This window comes from Suncus etruscus, chromosome 12 (genome assembly GCF_024139225.1).
Source record: "Suncus etruscus isolate mSunEtr1 chromosome 12, mSunEtr1.pri.cur, whole genome shotgun sequence".
NCBI classification, from domain to species: domain Eukaryota; kingdom Metazoa; phylum Chordata; class Mammalia; order Eulipotyphla; family Soricidae; genus Suncus; species Suncus etruscus.
Window position 1 is genome coordinate 23,810,098 of NC_064859.1, and position 23,291 is coordinate 23,833,388.

A 23,291-nucleotide genomic window follows, 5' to 3' on the forward strand; every position below is an offset into this window, starting at 1 on the left:
CAAAAATGTCTTTTTGAGATTTCTCCATGGCACAAAATTTGTGCTGGTCATTTGTTCCTTAGTAAGGAATAGCTTGGATATGCCATTTTTTTCCCCATGGGTCTTTCAACTTGGATTTTTTATCCTCCTGTGAATTCAGTAGTGTCCTTAGAACTTATAGCTCATAAACTTATAGGGAAAGCTGCTGAGCACGCCCCTCCTCAAACTAGCTTTGCTGGCAAAAGCTCCTTTTGTGGCTGAACTGCTGCAGAATTTTTTTTTAATAACTTTGCAAGATTTTTTTTTTTTTTTTTGTGGTTTTTGGGTCACACCCGGCAGTGCTCAGGGGTTATTCCTGGCTCCATGCTCAGAAATTGCTCCTGGCAGGCACAGGGGACCATATGGGACGCTGGGATTCGAACTGATGACCTCTTGCATGAAAGGCAAACGCCTTACCTCCATGCTATCTCTCCAGCCCCACAAGATTTTTTACAAGGAAATTTTGTGCTGCCTGTTCATCGCAACAATAAATATGAGCATGTGTTTGAGGAACATGAAAGAGAAATCCACATGGGATGCTAGATTTCCCTCCATGACTGAATTTACTAAATTTAATATCACAGTACCAATCATATGATCATGCTGAGGCTGCCTTTGTTCACACGGAGTTGGCAGGAAGGAGACAACCAGTAGTTTAGCAGAGTGTGAGTCCAGCAGGTTAAGGGAATGGAGTTTGTGGAAACCACAGCCCCCCAGAGGGTCTGAGCAGGGCCCACCCTTCTGTTGGACTGGGACAGGTGCGCTTATGGACCAAGGGGACAAATGTAGCATATCCAGGAAACTCAGGTCTTGACTTTGGACCTTTATCCCTGTTTCACAAGAGTTTAGAGGCTTGTTTTCCTAAATATTACCAGATAGTTATTAATAATTCTTTGGGAGAGGGTCAGGACTTTAATTGAAAAAATAATTTTCATAAAAATAACCAAAAATGGAAAAAAAAGTTACTTTTTAAACAAAAATTTTGCTATACGCACCAAATGGCAGCTGTTGGAAATCTCAATAAAGTAAGAATAAAATGCTTTTGAGTGGTGTCCTTTTTTCCTATATTGGGCCATACATTACAGAGTATGTGTGAAGCATTATTTGTGAGAGAACTTTTGTCAAGATCACAATTTCAGTTGCACAATTTTCTGTTCTGCGTTATCTCTAACCCCCATTTCTTAAAACCAACGTTTATGTGCCAGGGCTCAAAATCAAGATGCCTTTGTCCTGCACTAAAATTCCCTACTTGAAATAGCAACCCTTAGATTCGTAGAAGAATGATGACCACAGCCCCCAAAAGAGTAAGTATCTCTGTCAAGTACCACCAATAGTTTTTTCATATTCCAAAGTCAAACCCTGCTAGAGCCAGAGTTTGCGATATTAACAAGAAAAGATAAAGAAGAGCAGAGCTCTCTAAATTGAGTGCAGACTTTGAATGCAGGAAGCCCAGTTCAGTTCCCAGCACAAGTACTCTGAGCACTGTCCGAAGGGACCCCAAACAGCTGAGAGTCACCCAGAAGACCACTAGGTGTGGTCTCTCAAAAAAGCTCACTGCTTACTAATAACTTACTAAGAGTATGGGACATAACAGGCACCTCTGCTTTACAAGCTTTTATCAGAAGATACAGATTTGAGTGCTAAGCACCGTGTATGAGACGCTGCTGGGTGTGAAGATAGGGACTGAAGTTTAAGCTCAAATGCTGGGGTACAGTTAGTGGTATTAAAGCAATATCCATTCTGTCCTGTATGACTGCTACCCTATGAATGAAATGCCTTCTGGCCAGAAATAAGTATCCAAGACCTCTCTGCGGCCTAATTTGAGTGAAAGCTAAAGGTCAGGGTTCCTCAGAATAGCTTCTGCACTTTTGTAGCAGAAGTGACCCCAGGAAGGAAGCAGCAACAAAGAGTCCCCATCTCATCATTGACCTACAGGATGGGACATTTACAGAGGAGAAGACAAAATTCCAGGCTTCAAACTCTAGATTAAGGCTGCACATTAAGTTTTTGAGAATTGATGTCCAGGGCATGAGACAAGCCAAAGAGCTATTATTCATCTGAATAGAGGACCACTTTGAATCAAAACTCTGGATTTTCATTAAGCAGCAAGGGTGACACAACAGAAAACCTGAAACTAGTTTCAAGGAGAGACATCACGTCTGCCCTTCATTGATGTGTACTCTTGGTGCCACAGTGACCCGAGCCAGGCTAAGTTGCCAGAAACAGAACTGACTGAGTTATATCCAACCAATTAACGTTCTTGGATCTCATCCTTATAAACTCAAAGACTTATTTGGGGGAGCAGGATAGCATAAAATCTTAGTTTGCTTGTAAATATAAATTGCAATGAGAGGAAATTTCACCCAGTCTAGAATGGACCTGCCCGCTAAATTCTGCTTCTGCAGCTGAGCAGGTGTGGTTTGTCTGAAACTATTCCTGGTACTGGTTTGTAGAGAAAATACTCAGTTCCACAGGAAATGGTGGGGCAGGGTTCCTGATCCACTTCCTTACAGGTTAGCAGCTATAGAGCATTTTATGCTCCCAAGGAAGCAGGCAGGAGGACCCATACTCCAGCAGACTCAGGACATACACAATGACATAGAAAGACCTAGGACAATCTCAAACCTCTGGAACCCTCAGGTGCCAGCCAACAGCTGAGAACATTGATCCAACAGGGGAATGGATAAAGTGCATTTATTTCCTTCTGTTTTTCAACTCCCAAAGCTCACCAGACTTGGATTGGGTAGGGCCAGGGCCAGCCCCTAGGAGAAAGTGTAAGAGTAGAAGGCAGTGGCATTGACCTTGTAGTCCAGGGGGAGGTGGTGTCCAATGTGCTTGGCACCAAGACTGGCACCGCCTAGGGCAGATGAATGGCACAACTTCATCAGCGTAAAGCTAGAGAAGGAATTCTGAGCCTGGCTCTCTCTGCCCTGGGTCAGCGCTGACAGGAAACCTAGAGGGAAAAAAGGCAGAGAACAAATGAGATGAGGACCAGCCAGAGGCTGTCATGGAGACCAGCACAGCTTTGCCCAGAACAAGGCTACTAAGAGCAGTGGCACATGGTCCTCCCAGCTGTGCTGACAAGGATGTTGCCACATGCTAATCACAAACTGGCTTTAAGTTCATCTATCTTTAATGTTTTTAAAACTGATGCCTATTTTATAAAAATAACAGGGCCCAAATAATAGCACAGTGGATAGGCAATTGCCTTGCATGTGGCCGGCCTGGGTTCAATCCCCGGCATTCCATATGGTCCTTTGAGCCTGCCAGAAGTGATTTCTGAGCACAGAGCCAGGAGTAATCTCAGAGCTGCAGGGTGTGGTCCAGAAAACAAATAACAAGGCTTGGTGTCATTTTCCCCTTTTTATTGTTTTGTTCAGGGGAACTTGTGATACCAAGAGTTCCCCCATGTAGAGCTTATGCTTAGCCCACGCTCTGAACTACCTCCCCCTACCTCTGGGAGATGCTCAAAATGTCAAGGAAATTTGTGGGGACAATGTAAAAGAGCTCCCCAGTACAGAGAAGTTCCGAGGGCCTTAGTTTGAGGTGTCTGTAGAGAGCTCTGGCCCCAAGTCTGTCCCTGGGGCAGGCAGCTATCCTGGCTGCAACCTCTGAACCCCATCCTTGCCTGTATCTATCCCATCCTCCTCTACTCACCTTCTTTCAGCAACTCCCAGCTTTTCCACACAGAACCCACACACAGGATAGGGAGGCCAAGCTCTCCTTGGAACAAAACCTGGGCGGAAAGCAAAAACAGATGTTGGGGTAACCATGGCCATTGATGCTTGAGGGTTGATGCTTGAGGTGGTGCTGGGGCTCAAACCTGGGCCTCCCTCAGACCAAGGAAACACTGAGCAATCTGTCTGGGTCAAAGTGGATAGCTCCTTAAGGCCAGTTCACCCTACAAAATGAAGTACTAGAGGTCGGACTCAAGAACAAAAGGGAGGGGCCAAAGCAATAGCACAGCAATAGGGCGTTTGCCTTACTTGCATGCTTTGCATGCTGCCGACCCAGGATGGACCCAGGTTCGACCCCCAGCATCCTGTATGGTCCCACACACCTGCCAGGAGTGACTTCTGAGAACAGAGCCAGGAGTAACCCTTGAGTGCCACTGGTGTGACTCAAATGCCCCCCCCCACTCAAAAAAAGACAAAAAGGAGAAAAATAAATTAAGATTCATAAAGGGGAGAAGCAATAAAGGTTTAAGCAACAACATAGAGGAACTATCATGAATGGAAGAAAATGACTGAAAGAAAATGACCACGCAGTGCACAACTTGGAACCAATTTAATATAAATATAGATCATAGGCCTGGGGTGGAGAGAGCACAAGGATCTTCTAAGGTGCTTGCCTCACATGTGGAGAACCCCAGCACCATAGGCAGTCCTCAAACACCAATGCTGAGTGCTCAAGACCATAAAGGCCTGGAGATGGAACCCAGGCCTCCCGCATGGCAAGTGTGTGTTCAATCCATTTGAGTTATCTCCCCAGACCTCAAAGAACTTTCTGTTACAGCTTTGCTATGGAAATGTTTCTCATACCTATATTCTTTTATTTAAGTGTCCAAATGACAGCTGGTGGGACAGTCCCAACCCCCGAGAACCCCAAGGCTACCAGCCCTCACCTCCTATCTCTACTCACCGGGTCAATTTTGGGCAACACGGCCACAATGTGTCTGCCCAGCATCTGCCCTGCCTTCCTGAAGATGTAGCGGGAGAGGGAGTCTCCTTGCTCAGCACCTGGGTGGGCAAGAGTGCTGATGAAGAGCTGGGAACCGCCGCCAGACCTCAGTGAATGTGACAGGCCAGCATGAGTGACAGGCTGGGCCCAGAGAGAGCAGATACAAGAATTTAGATTCCCCCCAGCCCCTCGCCTCACCCCAGGAATATTGCTGAGCTAGTATCCAATGCTTTCTCTCCATTCTAACTAATCCCCCTGGGCAATCAGGAACATCCACCCAGAGTGTCCAGTAAGGAGGGTGATTCCAGGTGCTTGAGTAAGCCAGCCTCCATTAGAAGAACCTCCCAGATCCCCCCTAGACTCAACTGTCTCTGACTCCAAGACTGTGCTGGTCCATACTCCTGGTTTGCATGAGTACACACACCCATAAACCCACACACCCACACACACCCTCTCCCTCCCTACACACACAAACACACACACACACAGTATTCTTCCAACACCCAAGCATGCACGTGTGCACGCGCGCACACACACACACACACACACATACACACACACACACACACACACACACACACACACACACACACACACACACACAAGGCTTTGGAGAATAAAGACAGATAAACGCTTGCCCCACCTCCATTACCTTCAGCAACTTTCTGGCAAAACCCCGCGAACTTGCTTTTATCAAAGTCCCTATACAGATGACTGAGGAGTCCCATCCGATCAGGCACCTAAGACACAGGGACAGGGAAAAAGCTGGTTATCAATAATAGCAAAGGGAAAACTGAGCTTGTCCACCCAAGCTGGCCTTCCTGCATTCCTTCTGTCTAAAAAACTGGAAGAACGTTTATTCATTTGCGAATTGGCAGTCTAGTGAGTGCAAGGACTTGCGAAATTCTGTTTCCTCTCCTCAATACAGACACCATTGTCCTTCACAGATTAGCTGGGACACAGCACAGAGCACAAATGTGTGTTCCCCGTATTGTGTTGTGTAACTCGTCAGTGGGCCTTTGTAAAGCTTTCCTTGATGAAAGTGGTTCGAGGTCTACTGCACTTTGCATTTCTCTCTTAAACTGAGGCACAATGCACATCAGCAAGCTGAAGGTTCTGACAAGAAAGTGACTTGCTTCTTCTAAATTAAATTTGCCTTCTGAAGATTCTTCTTCCATCCCCCCAAATTGATCTGATCTGTAACTCCTAGATCTTGAGGAGCCAGTAATTCCCACTATATCTAAAGTGGAGGAAGGTGGAGCAAAAACATGAACATGGAAGTCATGATTTTTTTTGTTTTTTGTTTTTTTTTTGGTTTTTGGGCCGCACCCAGTAATGCTCAGGAGTTACTCCTGGCTATGCACTCAGAAGTTGCTCCTGGCTTGGGGGACCATATGGGACACCGGGGGATCGAACCTCGGTCCGTCCAAGGCTAGCGCAGGCAAGGCAAGGCAAGGCACCTTACCTTTAGTGCCACCGCCCGGCCCATGGAAGTCATGATTTAACACATTGATTTGGACTTAAAATTTCTGTCCAGTCCACCTTCCGCTTGTTAAGCATCTTATTCACTCTCATGTCATCCCTGTTACAACTCTGTAAGAACTCAAGGGCTGAAGAAGGGGTAGTGGAGGTTTTTTTTTTTTGTTTTGTTTTGTTTTTTGTATTTGTTTTTTGGTTTTTGGGTCACACCCGGCAGCGCTCAGGGGTTACTCCTGGCTCTACACTCAGAAATCGCTCCTGGTGGATTCAGGGGACCATATGGGATGCCGGGATTCAAACCACCGTCCTTCTGCATGAAAGGCAAACGCCTTACCTCTATGCTATCTCTCTGGCCCCTATCAGTGGGGTCCTAACCAACGCACTGAGACAGTCTGGCTTAACTTCTCTCCCTACAGAAGTGCCACAGCAAGGGCCGGAGAGATAGCATGGAGGTAGGGCGGTGTATGCCTTGCATGCAGAAGGATGGTGGTTTGAATCCCAGCATCCCATATAGTCCGCTGAGCCGGCCAGGAGCGATTTCTGAGCATAGAGCCAGGAGTAACCCCTGAGCGCGGTGCCGGGTGTGACCACCACCCCCCCCCCCAAAAAAAAAGAAAAGAAGAAGTGCCACAGCAACTGACTAAGTGACTTCTCTTCCTGGTCCTTCCCTATTCCTCACTGTGGCTCAGTTAGTTTCTCCTTAATTTTCAACAACTGAACCTCAAGAATGCAAATTCAGGGCCAGAGCGATAACACAGAAAGTAGTAGGGCGTTTGCCTTGCAAGTGACAGCCCAGGTTTGATCCCTAGCATCACATATGGTCCCCAGAGCCTGCCAGGAGCAATTTCTGATTGCAGAGCTAGGAGCACCACAGGGTATGGACCACTCCACCCCCAAAAAAAGAAATCAAATTCCACCTTCTAGCATTTCCATTCTCCTTCTTGACTAAGAGAGCTGTTTCCAAGCTGCTCCCTATGTGCCTAGACAGACGGAAAGTCAATTCCAGGGGTGCTGGGTGGAAGGTACCACCTTCCCAAGTTCACCCTGCTCACCTTTTATTTTTGTTTCTGGGCCATACCCAATGACGCTCAGAAATCTGGCTATGCGCTCAGAAATGGCTCCTGGCTTGGGGCACCATATGGGATGCCGGGGATGGAACCATAGTTTGTCATAGGTTAGTGCGTGCAAGGCAAACATCTTACCGCTTGCGCCACCACTCCAGCCCTGTCACCCTGCTCACCTTTTATACCCCTCAGCATTTAGTGTTTGAGCCACACCCAGTAATGCTCAGGGGCTGTTCCTGGAAGTGCTCACGAGCACCATGTGGTCTCAGGGATAAAACCCCATGTCCAAACATGCAGTACAGGAGCCCATTGCACTGCTTTCCTGGCCCCTTGCACACCTAACAGGCTCCTTCGGGGGGTGGGGGGGTGGTGGTGTTCTTTTTATGATTGAAATCCAACTATAATCATGTATGTAATTGTGCTTAAGTAAAAACAAAAAAACAAAAACAAAAAATAGGCTCCTTCCTGACCCTTCCAAGAAAGAGGGGAAGTTTATTGTCAGGCACAAAAACACACAAGTTCCCATGCTAGCTTGTGTCTGAGTGCAGTGCTCCGACCTCATCCTGCACTGCTCATTCCAGCCAAAAATGCAGTCCTACTGCTTCTCCCAGCAGAGCCCAGCTGCCCCCTGAATCCTGTTCACATCAGATTCCCACACCTGCCAGTGCTGCTTCACCCCAACTTCCCTCAGCTCCCCTAGTCCCTCGCTTGGGTTCCCAATGCCATATCCCAAGTAAACACGCTTTCTGGGCTGGGCAGTGGGCAGGGACGGGAATACCTGGAAATAGGTGAGCATGGCCTCTTTGATGTAGTGGATGTCATGAGGAGCTGCTTCCAGGTTGTCAATGGAGTCAAACACAATCTTAACTGCTAGATGTGCGATCCAGTAGGCTGTGGGGGGACAGAGAGGACAAAGGGTGGAGGACAATCTCTCTGAGCTTACGGGAAAAGAAACAGACCTTCTTGGGCAGGAGAGCAAAGGAAGTGTCCTGATTCCCAACCACGGCTCTAGCTGCACTATACCTAGGCCAGGGATATTGCTTAAGTAATAGAGCAAAGGGACCAGAACAATAGCACAGAGATAAGGCGTTTGCCTTGCACAAGGCCAACACAGGATGGACCCCAGTTCGAATTCCAGCATCTCATATGGTCTCCCAAGCCTGCCAGGAGCGACATCTGAACACGAATCCAGAAGTATCTCCTGAGCGCTGCTGGTGTGACCCAAAAACCAAAAATTTAAAAAAAAAAAAAAAAAGTAATAGAGTAACTAGCTCAGTATCAAGAAGCCCTAGTGAAGAGTCTTGGAGGCTGAGCCCAGTGGGTGTGGGTCCCTATAAAAAAATGATAGGCTAAAACGATAGTACAGTGGGAAGTCATTTGCCTTGCACATGACTATTCCGGGTTCGATTCCTAGCATTCCATATGGTCCCTCAAGCCTGCCAGGAGTGATTTCTAAGTGCAGAGTCAGGAGTGACCCCTGAGTACCACCTGGTATGGCCCCAAACCAACAACAACAAAAACACACAAGCAAATAAGTTACAAGTAACTAGACAATGATAGATGGATGGGGACTACAACAGTTACGGTTGTCACATCAACATCTACCTAAAAGTAACGATGATGGAATCAAGTGCCAGTCACGCCACATGCTGGCCAGTCATGCCACATCCTAAAAGAGAAGCTTCAGGCTCCCACACACACCTACACTTGGGGGCAGCACCTCCTGTTATCTGTGGCTTTAACTTCTGCCATCAAACCTCCCTGGGCCTTCCAAAGTCAACATGGACAACAAAATCTGAGTTTGGGTGTGAGATGCTTCCTCTCTAGTCTGTCGTAGCCCTTCCTCAGATCTCCTAGAGCTGTCTTGAGGGAATGCTACATGTCTTGTGAGTGCAGAGAAGAGATGGGGAGCTACAGGAAGAGAAGGACCCAGGCCTCTCACTGCTCACCTGAGCCCTCGTCCCCCATCATGTGACCCCAGCCACCACAGCCGCTCTCAGAGCCATCTGGGTTGACCAGCCGACAGTTGGAGCCTGTCCCAGAGATGAGCACGATGCCACCTAAAGAAGGGTCACAAGACGCTCCGTAAATGCAAGGCCCAGGCCAAAGGGCACATTCCCAACCAAGGAGAGACTCAACCTTGAGGACCACCAGATGCAACCACCACTTCCTCACCATCTGGCGTGACAGTGGCAATGGAGCCTGCAGCATCAGTAGTCATGAAGTAGCTTTCACTCAGGGAGGGAAACCGGTCCTTCAGTGCCTGGGTCAGAATCGTCACAGCCTCCTGCTGCTCCCCACCACTCAAAGACAGACCCTAGACCATGAGGAGGGAGGGAGTTAGCAGGCCCCAGTCTCAGCTCTGTTCCCAACACCCTGCCCTCCCACCATCAGCCCCTGCATGGGCAAACCCTGCCTGGACCCCTGGCCATCTTCCACCGCACACAGACTTCTCTGAAGGTTGTGGCTGCAACAGCTAAATTAGGAAGGGACAGAGAGAGGATTTAAAAAGTCCAACAACCTCAGATTGGGAGTTTGGGAGGACACTGGTGACCTTAGAAAAATCCAGGCACGGGGCCAGAGTGATAGCATGGAGGTAGGACATTTGTCTTGCATGCAGAAGGATGGTGGTTCGAATCCCAGCATCCCATATGGTCCCCCGAGCGTGCCAGGAGCAATTTCTGAGCATAGAGCCAGGAGTAACCCCTGAGCGCTGCTGGGTGTGACCCCCCCCCAAAAAAAAAAAAGAAAGAAAAGAAAATCTAGGCAGAGGAACAAACAGAGGGACATGGAGAAATGGATGGGCTGTGTCCTCAGAGCATCTCAGTGTAAATGCATTGAGTGAAGAATACATTTAGAAAAAAAAAAGTTTTAAAAGAAGAAAACAACAACAATAAAACATAAAACAAGCTTAGAAAATAGCCAGAGCTACAGTCATATGTAGACAGGACTGAGCAGAGGGTGAGAATTCTCCTCCCATGAGCACTTTGGGGTCAAGGCTCTGTGCTAAGCACTTTGAGGTGCACTATATCATTTAACTTTCCTAACCACTATAGAAGTAGCCACTGTTTGCCATCATTTCCAAATGAGGGAATTTAGGCTTACAGAAGTTAAGTGGCCTGCTGAGGATGGCAGACGCTGTGTGAGAAAGCTTGGATTCAACCCCAGGGATCAGTGATTCTCCAAAAGCCCTTGAGCTACTCTGATCCTCATGACTTCTGGATAACTGCAACCAAGTGAAAGGCTGAGATGACAGGAGTGGCAAGACTCGAGAAGACCCTCAGACTTTCTTCCCATAGCCCTCACACTCTTGAAGGAAGCATAGGAACATAATCCCTGGAAACTGCCCTGAGACTCACCAAGCTCCGTAGAGGTATCAAAGGGTCCAGCCCTGCTTTCTGTTTGGCCTGCATCACCATATCGTTGATCCTCTCCACACACTTGTCCTTCCCGATCAGCTGGCCCCATTAAAGGAAGGAGGAGTTAAAGGCTTGCAGGCCTATGTTCACCCCCTGTGGGCTGTTGAGGACAATTCCAGCCACCATCTCCACCAGCGTTAGATCATTAAGCCACAACCAAGTCCATTGAGTCCCCCTCAGAAGAGCCATTACCCAGTGGTTTGTGCTGGGTCCATCTGCTTCTGCCAGAATCTGCCCATCCTCGGAGAGTAAAAGGACCTTGGACTGCGTGCCTCCCCTGCGGAACACAAAGGAAATGATGAGCCCTACTCCTGAAATCCTACCCGGTGCTTAGCTTGCCTCAGTCCTTATCACAGGCAGAGTCCAGAGCAGAGACTGCTTCAGCAAACCCACTCACCATCCCCAAACCCAACCTTGCAGCTTGCTGTTTACTATATATACTCTTGGAGTGAAATGAAATTTTTGTTTGTTTGTTTCTGGGTCACACCCACCAGCACTCAGGGTTTACTCCTGGCTCTATGCTCAGAAATCACTCCTGGCAGGCTCAGGGGATCATATGGGATTCCAGGATCTGAACCACCAACATTCTGCATGCAAGGCAAATGCCTTACCTCATGCTATCTCTCCGCCCTGAAATGAAATTTTTGTTTGAACTTTTTGTTGTGGTTATAGTTTTGATTTTGGTCCACCCCTAGCATTGCTTGGGCTTACTCTGTCTCTGCTCAAGAATCACTCCTGATGATGCTCAGAGTAGCATATGGAATGCTGGGGATTGAATCTGGGTCAACCAAGTGCAAGGCAAGTGCCCTATCCACTGAACTCTCACTCCAGCATCTGAAACACAAATTTTGCTTAGCTTCTGAGGATGTCCTGATCATGAAAGAACCCATTTGAGATCACCAAGTTCTTTTTTTTTTTTTTTTTTGGTTTTTGGGCCACACCCGGCGATGCTCAGGGGTTACTCCTGGCTATCTGCTCAGAAATAGCTCCTGGCAGGCACGGGGGACCATATGGGACACCGGGATTCGAACCAACCACCTTTGGTCCTGGATCGGCTGCTTGCAAGGCAAACGCCGCTGTGCTATCTCTCCGGGCCGAGATCACCAAGTTCTTGACACCTCTCACATGTGACCCACTCCCATAATGCCTTCAACTTTACCCTGTAGTTAGCAGAGACTCCGTGTTACAAATGAGATTTTGGTTTTTGTTTGGTTTGTTGTGTTTTTGGTTGTCTGTTGTGTGAAACTCCACAAACTGTGAGTTCCTTTGGGCCAAACTCCAGATCAGTTTTTCATCCTCATGCAATCAGAGCCTAGCACAGGCAACTCTCAGTAAATAAACATTTCTGCTTGTGCCAAACACCAGCCAGAAGGAGGGGAGAGTTTATATACCTGCTGAAGCAATTAAGAGTCCCAGTGCTGGGCCGGAGAGATAGCATGGAGGTAAGGCATTTGCCTTGCATACAGAAGGACAGTGGTTCGAATCCCAGCATCCTATATGGGTCTCCGAGGCTGCCGGGGGCAATTTCTGAGTGTAGCCCCTGAGCGATGCTGGGTGTGACCCCCCAAAAAAAAGTTCCAGTGCTGACTCTGGGGTAAGTGGCAGCAAGGAAGGAGGTCTGCAGTGCTATGATGTCTACTTCTCTAAGTCAGAGACGACAGAAAGTTTCAGGAAGTCCATGCATGAGGTGGTGGTGTCAGTAACCAAGAACCAAATCTAAGATGTGAATCCAATCTCAAATTCCAAAGTGGTGAGGTGAAGGACACAGCCACCCATTAGGGTTATCGGGCACACTCAGATCCACACCATGCAGTCAGTCACCTGAAAGGGTTTAGGCGACCATCTCCTTCCTTCTCTTTCTAACTTCACTCCTATCATCATTTAAGGGCAAAGGTCTTCCCCGTAGCCATGCGGAAGTAAAGAGTTCTAAGAAAAAAGAAAAAAAAAAATCCAGCATTGCTGGTAGGAATGTTGCACTGGTGAAGGGGGATGTCCTTTTTATGACTGAAACCCAACTACAAACATGTTTGTAATTATGGTGCTTGAATAAAGATATTAAAAGAAAAAAAATCTAGTGTATAAATTTCTGAGCAGGTTGAATGCAAGAAAAACTGGACTGATCACAGTTCAGGGCCAGGAGCCTGGAGTGAGGGTGGAGAGAGAGTGAGTGACTGGCTCGCTAGCTCGCAACCTCCTAGAAAGCATCCAGCTCCCAGCAATCCTCAGGCCAAGATTCTGATGGCATTCCAGCAGCATTCCCACCCTGATCCAGGAACCTGGTTTGGCAGAACTATCTGAGCAACGGAAAAAATGAGGGAAAAGACTTCTGTGGCGGGGGACCGACCATGCGGTGGTGGGTCATTCATGAGGCAGGGCTGGGACAAGCGATTCCACAGTAAAATACTAAAGATTTTGGGGCCTGAGCCGTGGCACAAGTGGTAAGGCATTTGCCTTGCACGCACTAACCTAGGACAGACCTGGGTTCGATCCCCCAGAGTCCCATATGGTCCCCCAAGCCAGGAATGATTTCTGGGTGCAGAGCCAAGAGTAACCTGGGTGTGGCCCCCCCAAAAAAAAGAAAAATAAAATAGGAAGATCTCCCTCCCACTGAGGTCTAGCAGGGCACAGGCCCACGCTCAGAAGGGCAACCACGGGTGCACCCACAACCCTCCTCTGCAAGCCCCTCAATGCAAAGGGTGGCTCGAGGCCAACTACTAGGCCAGCAGCCAGCCACCGCCTTCCTGGGACCTGGGACCAACCATCGGGGCCGGCTGGGGTGACTGGACCACCCCTCCCCTCCAGCACTCCCTCCACTCGGCCGCACTCACCCCTCTACACCCCCGAAGACCCTGGGCATCTTGCCGCAGGCCCCGCCGCTGGTCCAGCTGTCCGCTCACTTCCACCCACCCGCCCGGGATCCCAGGTCCCAGCCCCAGGCCCCGCCCCGCGTCACGTGAGCGACCCCGCGCATGCGCACAGTCCAGCCCGCCCCGCCCCTCGGTCGTAAGCGGCATCTTGGCGCCTCCCGTGACCCTGACCCTGACCCTGACCCCGACCCGGCTCTCTCCCCTGCCCTCCTCCTGCCACTGCCTAGTGGACTTCCGGGCAAAGGATGCTCCTTCCAACCGGAAGAGCTCCCGACTGAGCTACCAGGTAGCTGCCTGGTGCTAGCCAAAAGTCACAAGTGAACAACAAATCCCCCATTTTTCTGAGCATTTGGGCTGAGGCGAAGCTATTGATTTGGGGTTTGGTTTTTAGGGCCTGGGGGGGTGTCAAAGGATGCTCCTACCAACTTGGCAGTTTCCTGACTGTTCTGGGTACCCCCACCCCCAAGTGAGGGGTGGTGAGCCATCCATCAGGTGCCTTTGGTCTCTCTCTTTCTGGCTAGTCTCAGCCTGAGGATTTTGATCCTCTGCAGTGCAGACCCTCAACTGGCCTGTCGCTCCCTCCACTCTACCCTGTGTCCCCCAGTGTCATTTTTTTTTGTTTGTTTGTTTTTGGGCCACACCAACACTTAGAGGTTACTCCTGGCTCTAGGCTCAGAGATAGCTCCTGGCAGGCTCGGGGGACCATATAGGATGCCGGGATTCAAACCATGAACCTTCTGCATTCAAGGCAAATGCACCACCTCCATGCTATCTCTCCGGCCCCTCCAAGTGTCATTTTTTAGCGAAGTCTCCCCTGATAAGGAGTAGTGATGATGTTTCTTCTATAAAGACATATATTTGGCTTATACTTATTAAGATTGGAAAGCAAAACCTCCATTTGGAAGCAAAGGGGTGATACATTAAAAATACCGCTGGGAGGGCGTTTGCATTGCACGCAGTGGATCCAGGACAGACTGTGGTTTGAATCCAGGCATTCCATCTGGTCCCCCGAGCCTCACAAGAACGATTTCTGAGCGTAGAGCCAGGAGTAACCCCTGAACGCTGCCGGGTGTACCCCCCAATAAATAAATAAATAAATACATAAATAAATAAAAATAAAAAGACCACTGTATATGAGATCCAAACTATAAGTCAAACTTGGGGACACTGGTGGAGGGATTGGTGCTAGAACATTATATGTCTAAACCTCAACTATTAATAGCTTTGTAAGTCCAGTTCTTTAGTAGAACTTTTTTAATACATTGAGCCCCAGATGCTGAGCAGAATTTGTTTATTTTGATTTTTGTGTCATGCCCAGTTGTGCTCACTCTGCACTCAGAAGTCGATGCTGGCAGGTTTAGAGGACCATCTGGGATCAAACCTGGTTAGTCTTGGGTCAGCCTTGTGCAAGGCATACACCCTACTGCTGTGCTATAGCTCCAATCCCTGAGCAGAATATTTTAAAGGGGACTAAGGGTGTGTTGGGTCAACCTTGATTGTATTCTGGAGTCACCTGACTCACTCCTGAGATCACTATGGTATCAGGGATGGAAGTGCAGTCCAGTCATTACAAATACTTTAACCCCTGTGCTATCTCTGAACCCTGGAGTGGATTTCTTATCAACAGGATACAGACAGGCCAGACAGACAACTGCATGTCACAGTATTTCTTTCTTTGTTTGTTTTTTGTTTTTGGGTCACACCGGGCAGCGCTCAGAGGTTACTCCTGGCTCTATGCTCAGAAATCGCTCCTGGCAAGCTCAGGGGACCATATGGGATGCCGGGATTTGAACCACCATCCTTCAGCATGCAAGGCAAATGCCTTACCTCCATGCTATCTCTCCGGCCCCAGATTTTGATACAAGGCCTGACTCCCTGGTCAGCCCCCACCTCATATCCAAGAAAAGGTAGGTAAGCCATAATAAAAAAAAAAAAAAAAACAAGGATTAGTCTTTTCCTAGGAAAATTCTGTTAGGGTGTAAAAGCCACAAGCATGCAGTATCCCTAAAATTTGTGCTTAATGCAATATTTTAGTGAATTTTCTCACCAACCCATAGGGCTTTTTGCCTTAACATAAATGTGTTTTATAAGTGACATAGACTAAAACAATCTGTACCTTGTTTCTTATCTACTTAAGGAGTCCAAACACTGTAGCCTCCAAGAACCACTGAAAGATAATACACTGTATGATTGTAGCAGAAAGAAAGAGATAAAGGCTGGAGTGATAGTATAGTGGAGAGAGTGTTTTCCTTACACATGGCCCACCCATTTTTGGTCCCCAGTACCCCATATGTTTTCTCAAACCCACCAGGATGATTCCTGAGCTCAGAATCCAGAGTACTCCCTAAAAACAGCTGGGCATAGTCCCAAAATCAGTGGGATGGAGCTATGTAATGACCACCAATATGATATTGGAACCCTGAAAGTTCAGTTTAACTGTGCCGAAAGGGTGAGCATTAAGCAAAGCAGTTGGAGGGTGGAGAGAGAACTTGTGGCAATAAGCTTGCAGACTGGAAGGTGTTGAACTCTCTTCCTTAAAGTAAGTTTTATATCTGCTGGTGTTTTATGTCAAACTGATGAACCAGTTTGGGTAGAGAAAGAGAATAGGAAAGCACCGTTTGAGAAAGGGTGGGTGACATTCTGGTAGGAACCAGAACAGTCACTAGTTCCCTTTGGGCTGTCCCCTAAATATATAATGACCGAAACAGGTCATTATTGCTCTATTACACTCCTTTGAGGGAGGGGGCTACACTTGGCAGTAGTCAGGAATCACTCCTGACAGTGCTTAGGGAAGCCACATGCAGTGTCAAGATAGTTTTTAATTACTTTATTTAAACACTGTGGTTTACAAGATTGTTCATAATACAATTGTTTTTTATTTTCCCACAGTTACAAAGTTGTTCATGGCTGCATTTCAGTCATATAATGTACAACATTTTCTGCCACCAATATCTTCAATTTCCCTCCCTTCTCCCCCAGACCTCTCCCCCAGGCCTCTCCCCTGCCTCTCCCCTGTGGCAGACATTTTTCTTCTCTCTCTTTCTTTTTTCCCTTTTAGACATTGTGGTGGGCAATATTGTTACCGAAGGGGTATCATGCATATCACTTTAGCTCAGGGGTCTCAAACTCAATTTACCTGGGGGCCGCAGGAGGCAAAGGCGGGGTGATCCTTGAGTGCAAAGTCAGTAGAAAGCCTTGAACATTGGGGTGTGTGACCCGAACAACTAAAACAAAACAAAACAAAACAAAAAAAGATTCCTCTAGGGCAGGGCCACAAAATATTGTACAGAGGGCCACAAACAGCCTGCGGACCGCGAGTTTGAGACCCCTGCTTTAGCTCCTTTCAGCACCCAGTTCTTGTCTAGAGTAATCATTTCCATCTGTCATTATCATAGTGGTTCTTTCTCTATATTCCCCTGCTATTTGTGGCAAGCTTTCTTTCTTTCTTTCTTTCTTTCTTTCTTTCTTTCTTTCTTTCTTTCTTTCTTTCTTTCTTTCTTTCTTTCTTTCTTTCTTTCTTTCTTTCTTTCTTTCTTTCTTTCTTTCTTTCTTTCTTTCTTTCTTTCTTTCTTTCTTTCTTTCTTTCTTTCTTCCTTTTTTGGGTCACACCCGGCAGTGTTCAGGGGACACTCCTGGCTCCATGCTAAGAAATTGCTCCTTGGCAGGTACAGGAGACCATATGGGAAGCCGGATTCGAACTGATGACCTTCTTCATGAAAGGCAAATGCCTTACCTCCATGCTATCTCTCCAGCCCCTGTGGCAAGCTTCCTACCATGGACTGGTCCTCCTGGCCCTCATTTCTATTGACTTTGGATATTATTATAATATTGTCTTTTTTTAATCCTGAAAATTATGTGATCATTCTGTGTCTGTCCCTCTCCCTCTGACTAATTTTACTCAGCATAATACTCTTCATATATATCCATGTATAAGCAAATTTCATGACTTCCTTTTTCCTAACAGTTGCATAATATTCCATTGAATAGATATACCACACTTCCTTTATCCACTCATCTGTTCTCAAGCAGTTGAATTGTTTCCAAATTCTAGCTATTGTGAATAGTGCTGCTATGAACATGGGAACACAGAAGGCTTTTCTGCATTGTGTTTTTAAACTCCTATATATCCCAACAAGTGGTATTTCTGGGTCATATGGAAGCTCAATATCTAGTTTTTTGGTTTTTTGTTGTTTTCTTTTTCTTGGTTTCTGGGCCACACCCAGCAGTGCTCAGGGGTTATTCCTGGCTCTGTGTTCAGAAATCGCTCCTAGCAGGCTCAGAGATGCTGGGAATTGAACCCGTGTCTTACCTGGGTCAGCTGCATGCAAAGCACACACCCTGCCACTGTGCTATTTCTATAGTCCCTCAATTTCTAGTTTTTTTGAGGGGTATTCATACTGTTTTCCAAAAAGGCTAGACAAGTTTATATTTCCACCAACAGTCAATGAGAATCCCTTCTCACCCAATCCATGCCAGCATTGGTTGTTCTTATTTTTTGTAATGTGTGCCAGTCTCATGGTGTAGGATGATATCCTATTGTTTTGATTTGCATATCCCTGATGATTAATGAGTGGAGCATTTAGTGCCAGGATTTGAACCCGGGTTAGCCACATGCAAGGCAAACACCTTAACTCCTGTACTATCTCTCCTGTCCTTTATAATACTCTGCCTTCGTCTTCTTTTTTTTTTTTTTGTGTGGTTTTTGGGTCACACCCGGCAGTGCTCAGGGGTTATTCCTGGCTCCATGCTCAGAAATTGCTCCTGGCAGGCACGGGGGACCATATGGGGCGCCGGGATTCGAACCGATGACCTCCTGCATGAAGGGCAAACGCCTTACCTCCATGCTATCTCTCCGGCCCCTTTCGTCTTCTTTTACCATACAGCTGCTTCGTGAGAATTATAGATTTATAACAATATGTTGCATGGAACTGGGTAAAAAGTCTAAAATAGCTCACACAAATAGTGGATGTAAAGGCCGGGAATGTGGCGCTAGAGGTAAGGTGTCTGCCTTGCAAGTGCTAGCCTAGGACGGACCACGATTCGATCCCCTGGTGTCCCATATGGTCCCCCAAGCCAGGAGCAATTTCTGAGCACATAGCCAGGAGTAACCCCTGAGCGTCAAATGAATGTGTCCCCCCCCAAAAAAAATAGTGGATGTCACTTATTATGGATATATGTAGTTACTCTAGAGAAGGAAATAAAATGTTGTGATGTAGAGAAATGTTAATCTCTAACTTTTTTTGGTGGGGGAGTCACACCGGGCAGCGCTCAGGGGTTGTTCTTGGCTCTATGCTCAGAAATCGCTCCTGGCAGGCTCGGGGGACCATATGGGATGCTGGGATTCAAACAACCGACTTTTTACATGCAAGGCAAACACCTTACCTCCATGCTATCTCTCCGGCCTCCAAATGTTAATCTCTAACTTTATAAATGTTTAATGCCCTTTTGTATAGCTTGAAAAATTCTAACAGCAACTCCTTTGGGACTCATGAGGTTGAAAAGCTCCTCTAAGAAATGAAAAGTCGGGGCCCGAAGAGATAGCACAGCGGCGTTTGCCTTGCAAGTATCCGATCCAGGACCAAAGGTGGTTGGTTCAAATCCCGGTGTCCCATATGGTCCCCCGTGCCTGCCAGGAGCTATTTCTGAGCAGACAGCCAGGAGTAACCACTGAGCACCGCTAGGTGTGACCCAAACCCCCCCCCCAAAAAAAAAGAAAGAAAGAAAGAAAAAGTCACTTGTCTGAGGAAGACAAGAAGATTGCCAGTATGCACATAAAAAGTATTCAGCATCACCTATCATGAGGAAAATCTAAATCAGGACAACAATGAGATATCATCTCACACCAATGAGAATAGCGCATCTCAGAAATAGTAACAATTTATGCTGGGGGGGAATGGGGTGAAAAAGGAACTTTCATTCACTGCTGATGGGAATGCTATGTGGTTAGACTCCTGTGGGAAACTATAGAGTCCTCAGAAAACTCAGAATGAGCTGCCATATGACTCAGCAATTCAACTTTGTTTGTTAAATGTAACCGAGGATTTAACCCTAACCACAGGATTTAAAAACTTATTCAAAAGGACATATGCATATCATTATTCATTGCTGAGCTTAATAAATAGATAAGATATGAAATCGGCCTAGATATCCAACAGCAGATGAATGGATCGTGAAGATTCTATATACACAATGGAATATTCTGCAACTGTAAGAAATGATGAAATCGGGGCCGGAGAGATAGCATGGAGGTAAGGTGTTTGCCTTTCATGAAGAAGGAAGGTGGTTCGAATCCCAGCATCTCATATGGTCCCCTGAGCCTGCCAGGGGCGATTTCTGAGCATAGAGCCAGTAGTAATCCCCAAGCGCTGCTAGATGTGACCCAAAAAACAAACAAACAAACAAACAAAAAGAAATGATGAAATATTGCAATTTGCTGCAACCTGGTTGGTAATGAAAGATATCACGTTGAGAGAAGTAAGCCAGAAGAAGAAAGACAAATACAGGATGATCTCACTTATCTGTGGTATATTGAATAAACATGAGGAAATGTGATGTGATAAAGATTCCTAGATCATCCTTAAGGAGGAGAAAGACAAAAGGAAAGAAATCAAGGCAAGGGGCTGGAGCCGTGGTGCTAAGCGGTAAGGTGTCTGCTTTGCGTACGCTAGCCTAAGATAGACTGTGGTTTGATTCCCCAGGGGTCCCATCTGGTCCCTCAAGCCAGGAGTGATTTCTGAGTGTATAGCTAGGAGTAACCCCTGAGCGTCACCAGGTGTGGCCGAAAAACATACAAAAACAAAATAAATAACAACAACAACAACAACAAAAAGATGAGAAAGAGAAGTAATGAGGTACAGGGTCCTGGCTTCAGTTATATAGATGATGTGAGAGAGTGGAATAGCTATAAACTCAAAGCACAGACTCAACAACTCTTAAAAAATGAAATCTAAGCTGCAATCACCAAACTTGTAATGTTCCTGTCAAGGTGGCTGGCAGAATGGGGGTTGGAGATGACGAGTTATGGGAACTCTGGTGATGGGAGATGACACTGGTGAGTTGGATATTGAGATATTATATGCCTAAAACTCAACTATTATTCATTTTGTAAATCACAGTTCTTTAACTAAATAGAAATTTTGTTTTGGGGCCGGTGAGGTGGCAGTAGAGGTAAGGTGTCTGCCTTGCAAGCACTAGCCAAGGAAGGACCTCAGTTCGATCCCCCGGTGTCCCATATGGTCCCCCAAGCTAGGGGCAATTTCTGAGCGCTTAGCAAGGTGTAACCCCTGAGCATTCAACAAGTGTGGCAAAAAAAAAAAAAAAAAGAAATTTTGTTTAAAAGAAATAAAGCTCCTCTTGAAGGGATCTGCAAACCAGTCTGACTTGCTCTCTGGACTGACCACATGGCAACTCTGTTTGTGGGAAAGAGGCAGTAGCTAAGGATGCTTCTTAAAAGCTTTAGTTAGGATTTGTGGAGGGCAAAAGACTTTGGTCTTAATATCCTCAATAGATTCCTTGTTCTTGAAAGCACGATGTCATCTGTTTTTTTGTTTTGTTTTGTTTTGTTTTGTTTTTTTGGGGGGTCACACCCGGCAGCGCTCAGGAATTACTCCTGGCTTTATGCTCAGAAATCCCTCCTGGCAGGCTCAGGGGACCATATGAGATTTGAACCACTGTCCTTCTGTGCCTAAGGTTAAATGCCTTACTGCTGTTCTATCTCTCCAGCCCTGATGTCATCTGTTTTTACTGAATTGTTGTATTTCCAGGGTAACCTTCGAACTAAGCATATGATAGTGGTAGATAAGTAGTTCTGAGAGTGCTTATAAGGCAGAAACCAGGGTTTCCTAAACATAATAAGCAATAAACCACCCACGGTGATTTGCTACACTCAAAGCAAAAACTTCAGAAACTTCATAGTAGATTGGGAAACAGAAACTTGGAGAAACTTAGAAGTGAAATGGTCAACTGAAGGAAACAGGAGTTGAACAAGTGGTCAAGGGCCCTCAAAAGCATCTAGCCCTGTTGTGGCCCACTCGTGGGAAGCAGTCAGCACTGTAGAGGGCCCAGCTCTAGGCTCTAGAATGACTAATCTGGAAGGTTTCTTGATGAGTGGAGGGAAGCACCCGGAGCGGAAAGGCATTTAGAAGGTTGAAACAATGGCCCAGGCAAGAAATGAAAAAAGGAAGTGACTTGGGGCAGGACAGAGCAGAAGTTAAGGCTCAGGGAAGGATCCAACTGTGGATATGGAGAGACGGTCATGCTGACTTCTCTCCCTCAGCGATCAGGCTGGAGTCAGATGTTGCAATGAAAAGGAGAAAAGTGAGGGGGTTGCTTGCACAATGACAGGATGTGGGGAAGCTGGTCTCCATAAGACAGGGACTCCCGCAGGAATAACCCAGAGCTCCAGGAACTGCAAAGTGGCCCCAGAGAGCAGAAGCAGATAGGCCAGCTGAGTCTAAGTAGTCTGCCTTTCGAGTCTACTTAGCCAAGAGAGGAAGAGATGTTACCTGCAAGATCCTTGGGAATACAGCCTGAGGCCAAGACAGTGAACACAGCTAATCAGGTTGGTTTATTCCCTCTTCCAAACGCTAAGGATATCTGGGTGTGCAATGGTTTGCAAGTCTCAGTTTGTGTGGATCTATAGGCAGCCTTATTTATTTATTTATTTATTTATTATTTATATTTGTTTTCTTTTTTTTTTCCTTCATGGAACGCTTCACGAATTTGCGTTTCATCCTTGCGCAGGGGTCATGCTAATTTTCTCTGTATCGTTCCAATTTTAGTATATGTGCAGCTGAAGCAAGCACCATATTTATTTTCTATTTTTTGGTTTTGGGGTCACACCGGTGGCACTCAGAGGTTACTCCTGTCTCTGCGCTCAGAAATCTTTCCTGTTGGGTTCACGGTACCGTATGGAGTACTGGGAACTCAATAAGGGTAGGACACATGCAAAGCAAGCACTTTACCCACTGTACTATCTCTCTGGCCATGGAGTATTCTTATATATATATATATTTATTTATTTATTTATTTATTTATTTATTTATTTATTTATTTTGGTTTTTGGGTCACACCCGGCAGTGCTCAGGGATTATTCCTGGCTCCAGGCTCAGAAATTGCTCCTGGCTGGCACAGGGGACCATATGGGGTGCCGGGATTTGAACCAATGACCTCCTGCATGAAAGGCAAACGCCTTACCTCCATGCTATCTCTCCGGCCCCTCATATATATATATATATATATATTCTTTTTTTTTTTTTGGTTTTTGGGTCACACCCAGCAGTGCTTAGGGGTTACTCATAGCTCCACGCTCATAAATTGCTCCTGGCAGGCACGGGCAACCATATGGGATGCCAGGATTTGAACCAATGACCTTCTGCGTTCAAGGAAAAATGCCTTACCTCCATGCTATCTCTCCGACTTCTATTCTTATATTCTTTAAGAGAAAACCAAGTTGTTGGAAAAATGGATCAATGAGCTGGAACACATGCTTTGCATGTAGGGAGTTGGACTTGATCTCCAGTACCTCATGGTCAGGAGAGACCCCTAAACATAGAGCTGGAGCAGCGTCTGAACATCACTGTGTGTAGTGAGAGAGGAGGGAGTGAGAGATGGGTAGAGACAAAGAGATGGAGAGGGGAGAAAGAAAGGGAGAGAGAGAGGCAGAGGAGAGAGAGGGAGGGAAAGAGTGAGAGAAGAGAGTAGAAGGGAGGGAGAGAGAGAATGAGAGAGAAAATCAAGATGGACCTAGAGACTAGAGACCTGGT

The 23,291-nt window shown here is 46.6% G+C and overlaps 1 protein-coding gene and 1 non-coding gene across 3 annotated transcripts; both read right to left on the bottom strand.

Moving 5' to 3' along the window:
* Positions 1–2,695: 2,695 nt before the first annotated feature.
* NAGK (N-acetylglucosamine kinase) lies at positions 2,696–13,544 on the bottom strand. Of its 2 annotated transcripts, XM_049785081.1 has the most exons (10): positions 13,489–13,544; positions 10,853–10,937; positions 10,601–10,699; positions 9,417–9,558; positions 9,191–9,301; positions 8,020–8,132; positions 5,351–5,438; positions 4,660–4,757; positions 3,676–3,754; positions 2,696–2,971 (listed from the first exon to the last, which is right to left on the bottom strand). In XM_049785081.1, exons 1-10 carry the CDS (start codon positions 13,515–13,517, stop codon positions 2,781–2,783), a joined length of 1,035 nt encoding a protein of 344 aa, XP_049641038.1. In that variant the 5' UTR covers positions 13,518–13,544; the 3' UTR covers positions 2,696–2,780. The 2 variants fall into 2 exon arrangements, with proteins under 2 accessions (XP_049641038.1, XP_049641039.1); XM_049785082.1 differs by lacking the exons at positions 4,660–4,757; positions 5,351–5,438.
* An 8,680-nt stretch (positions 13,545–22,224) lies between these two features.
* On the bottom strand, positions 22,225–22,331 carry LOC126025205 (U6 spliceosomal RNA). Its single transcript, XR_007501247.1, has one exon. It is a non-coding gene; the product is annotated as a U6 spliceosomal RNA (small nuclear RNA).
* Between the last annotated feature and the right edge of the window lie 960 nt (positions 22,332–23,291).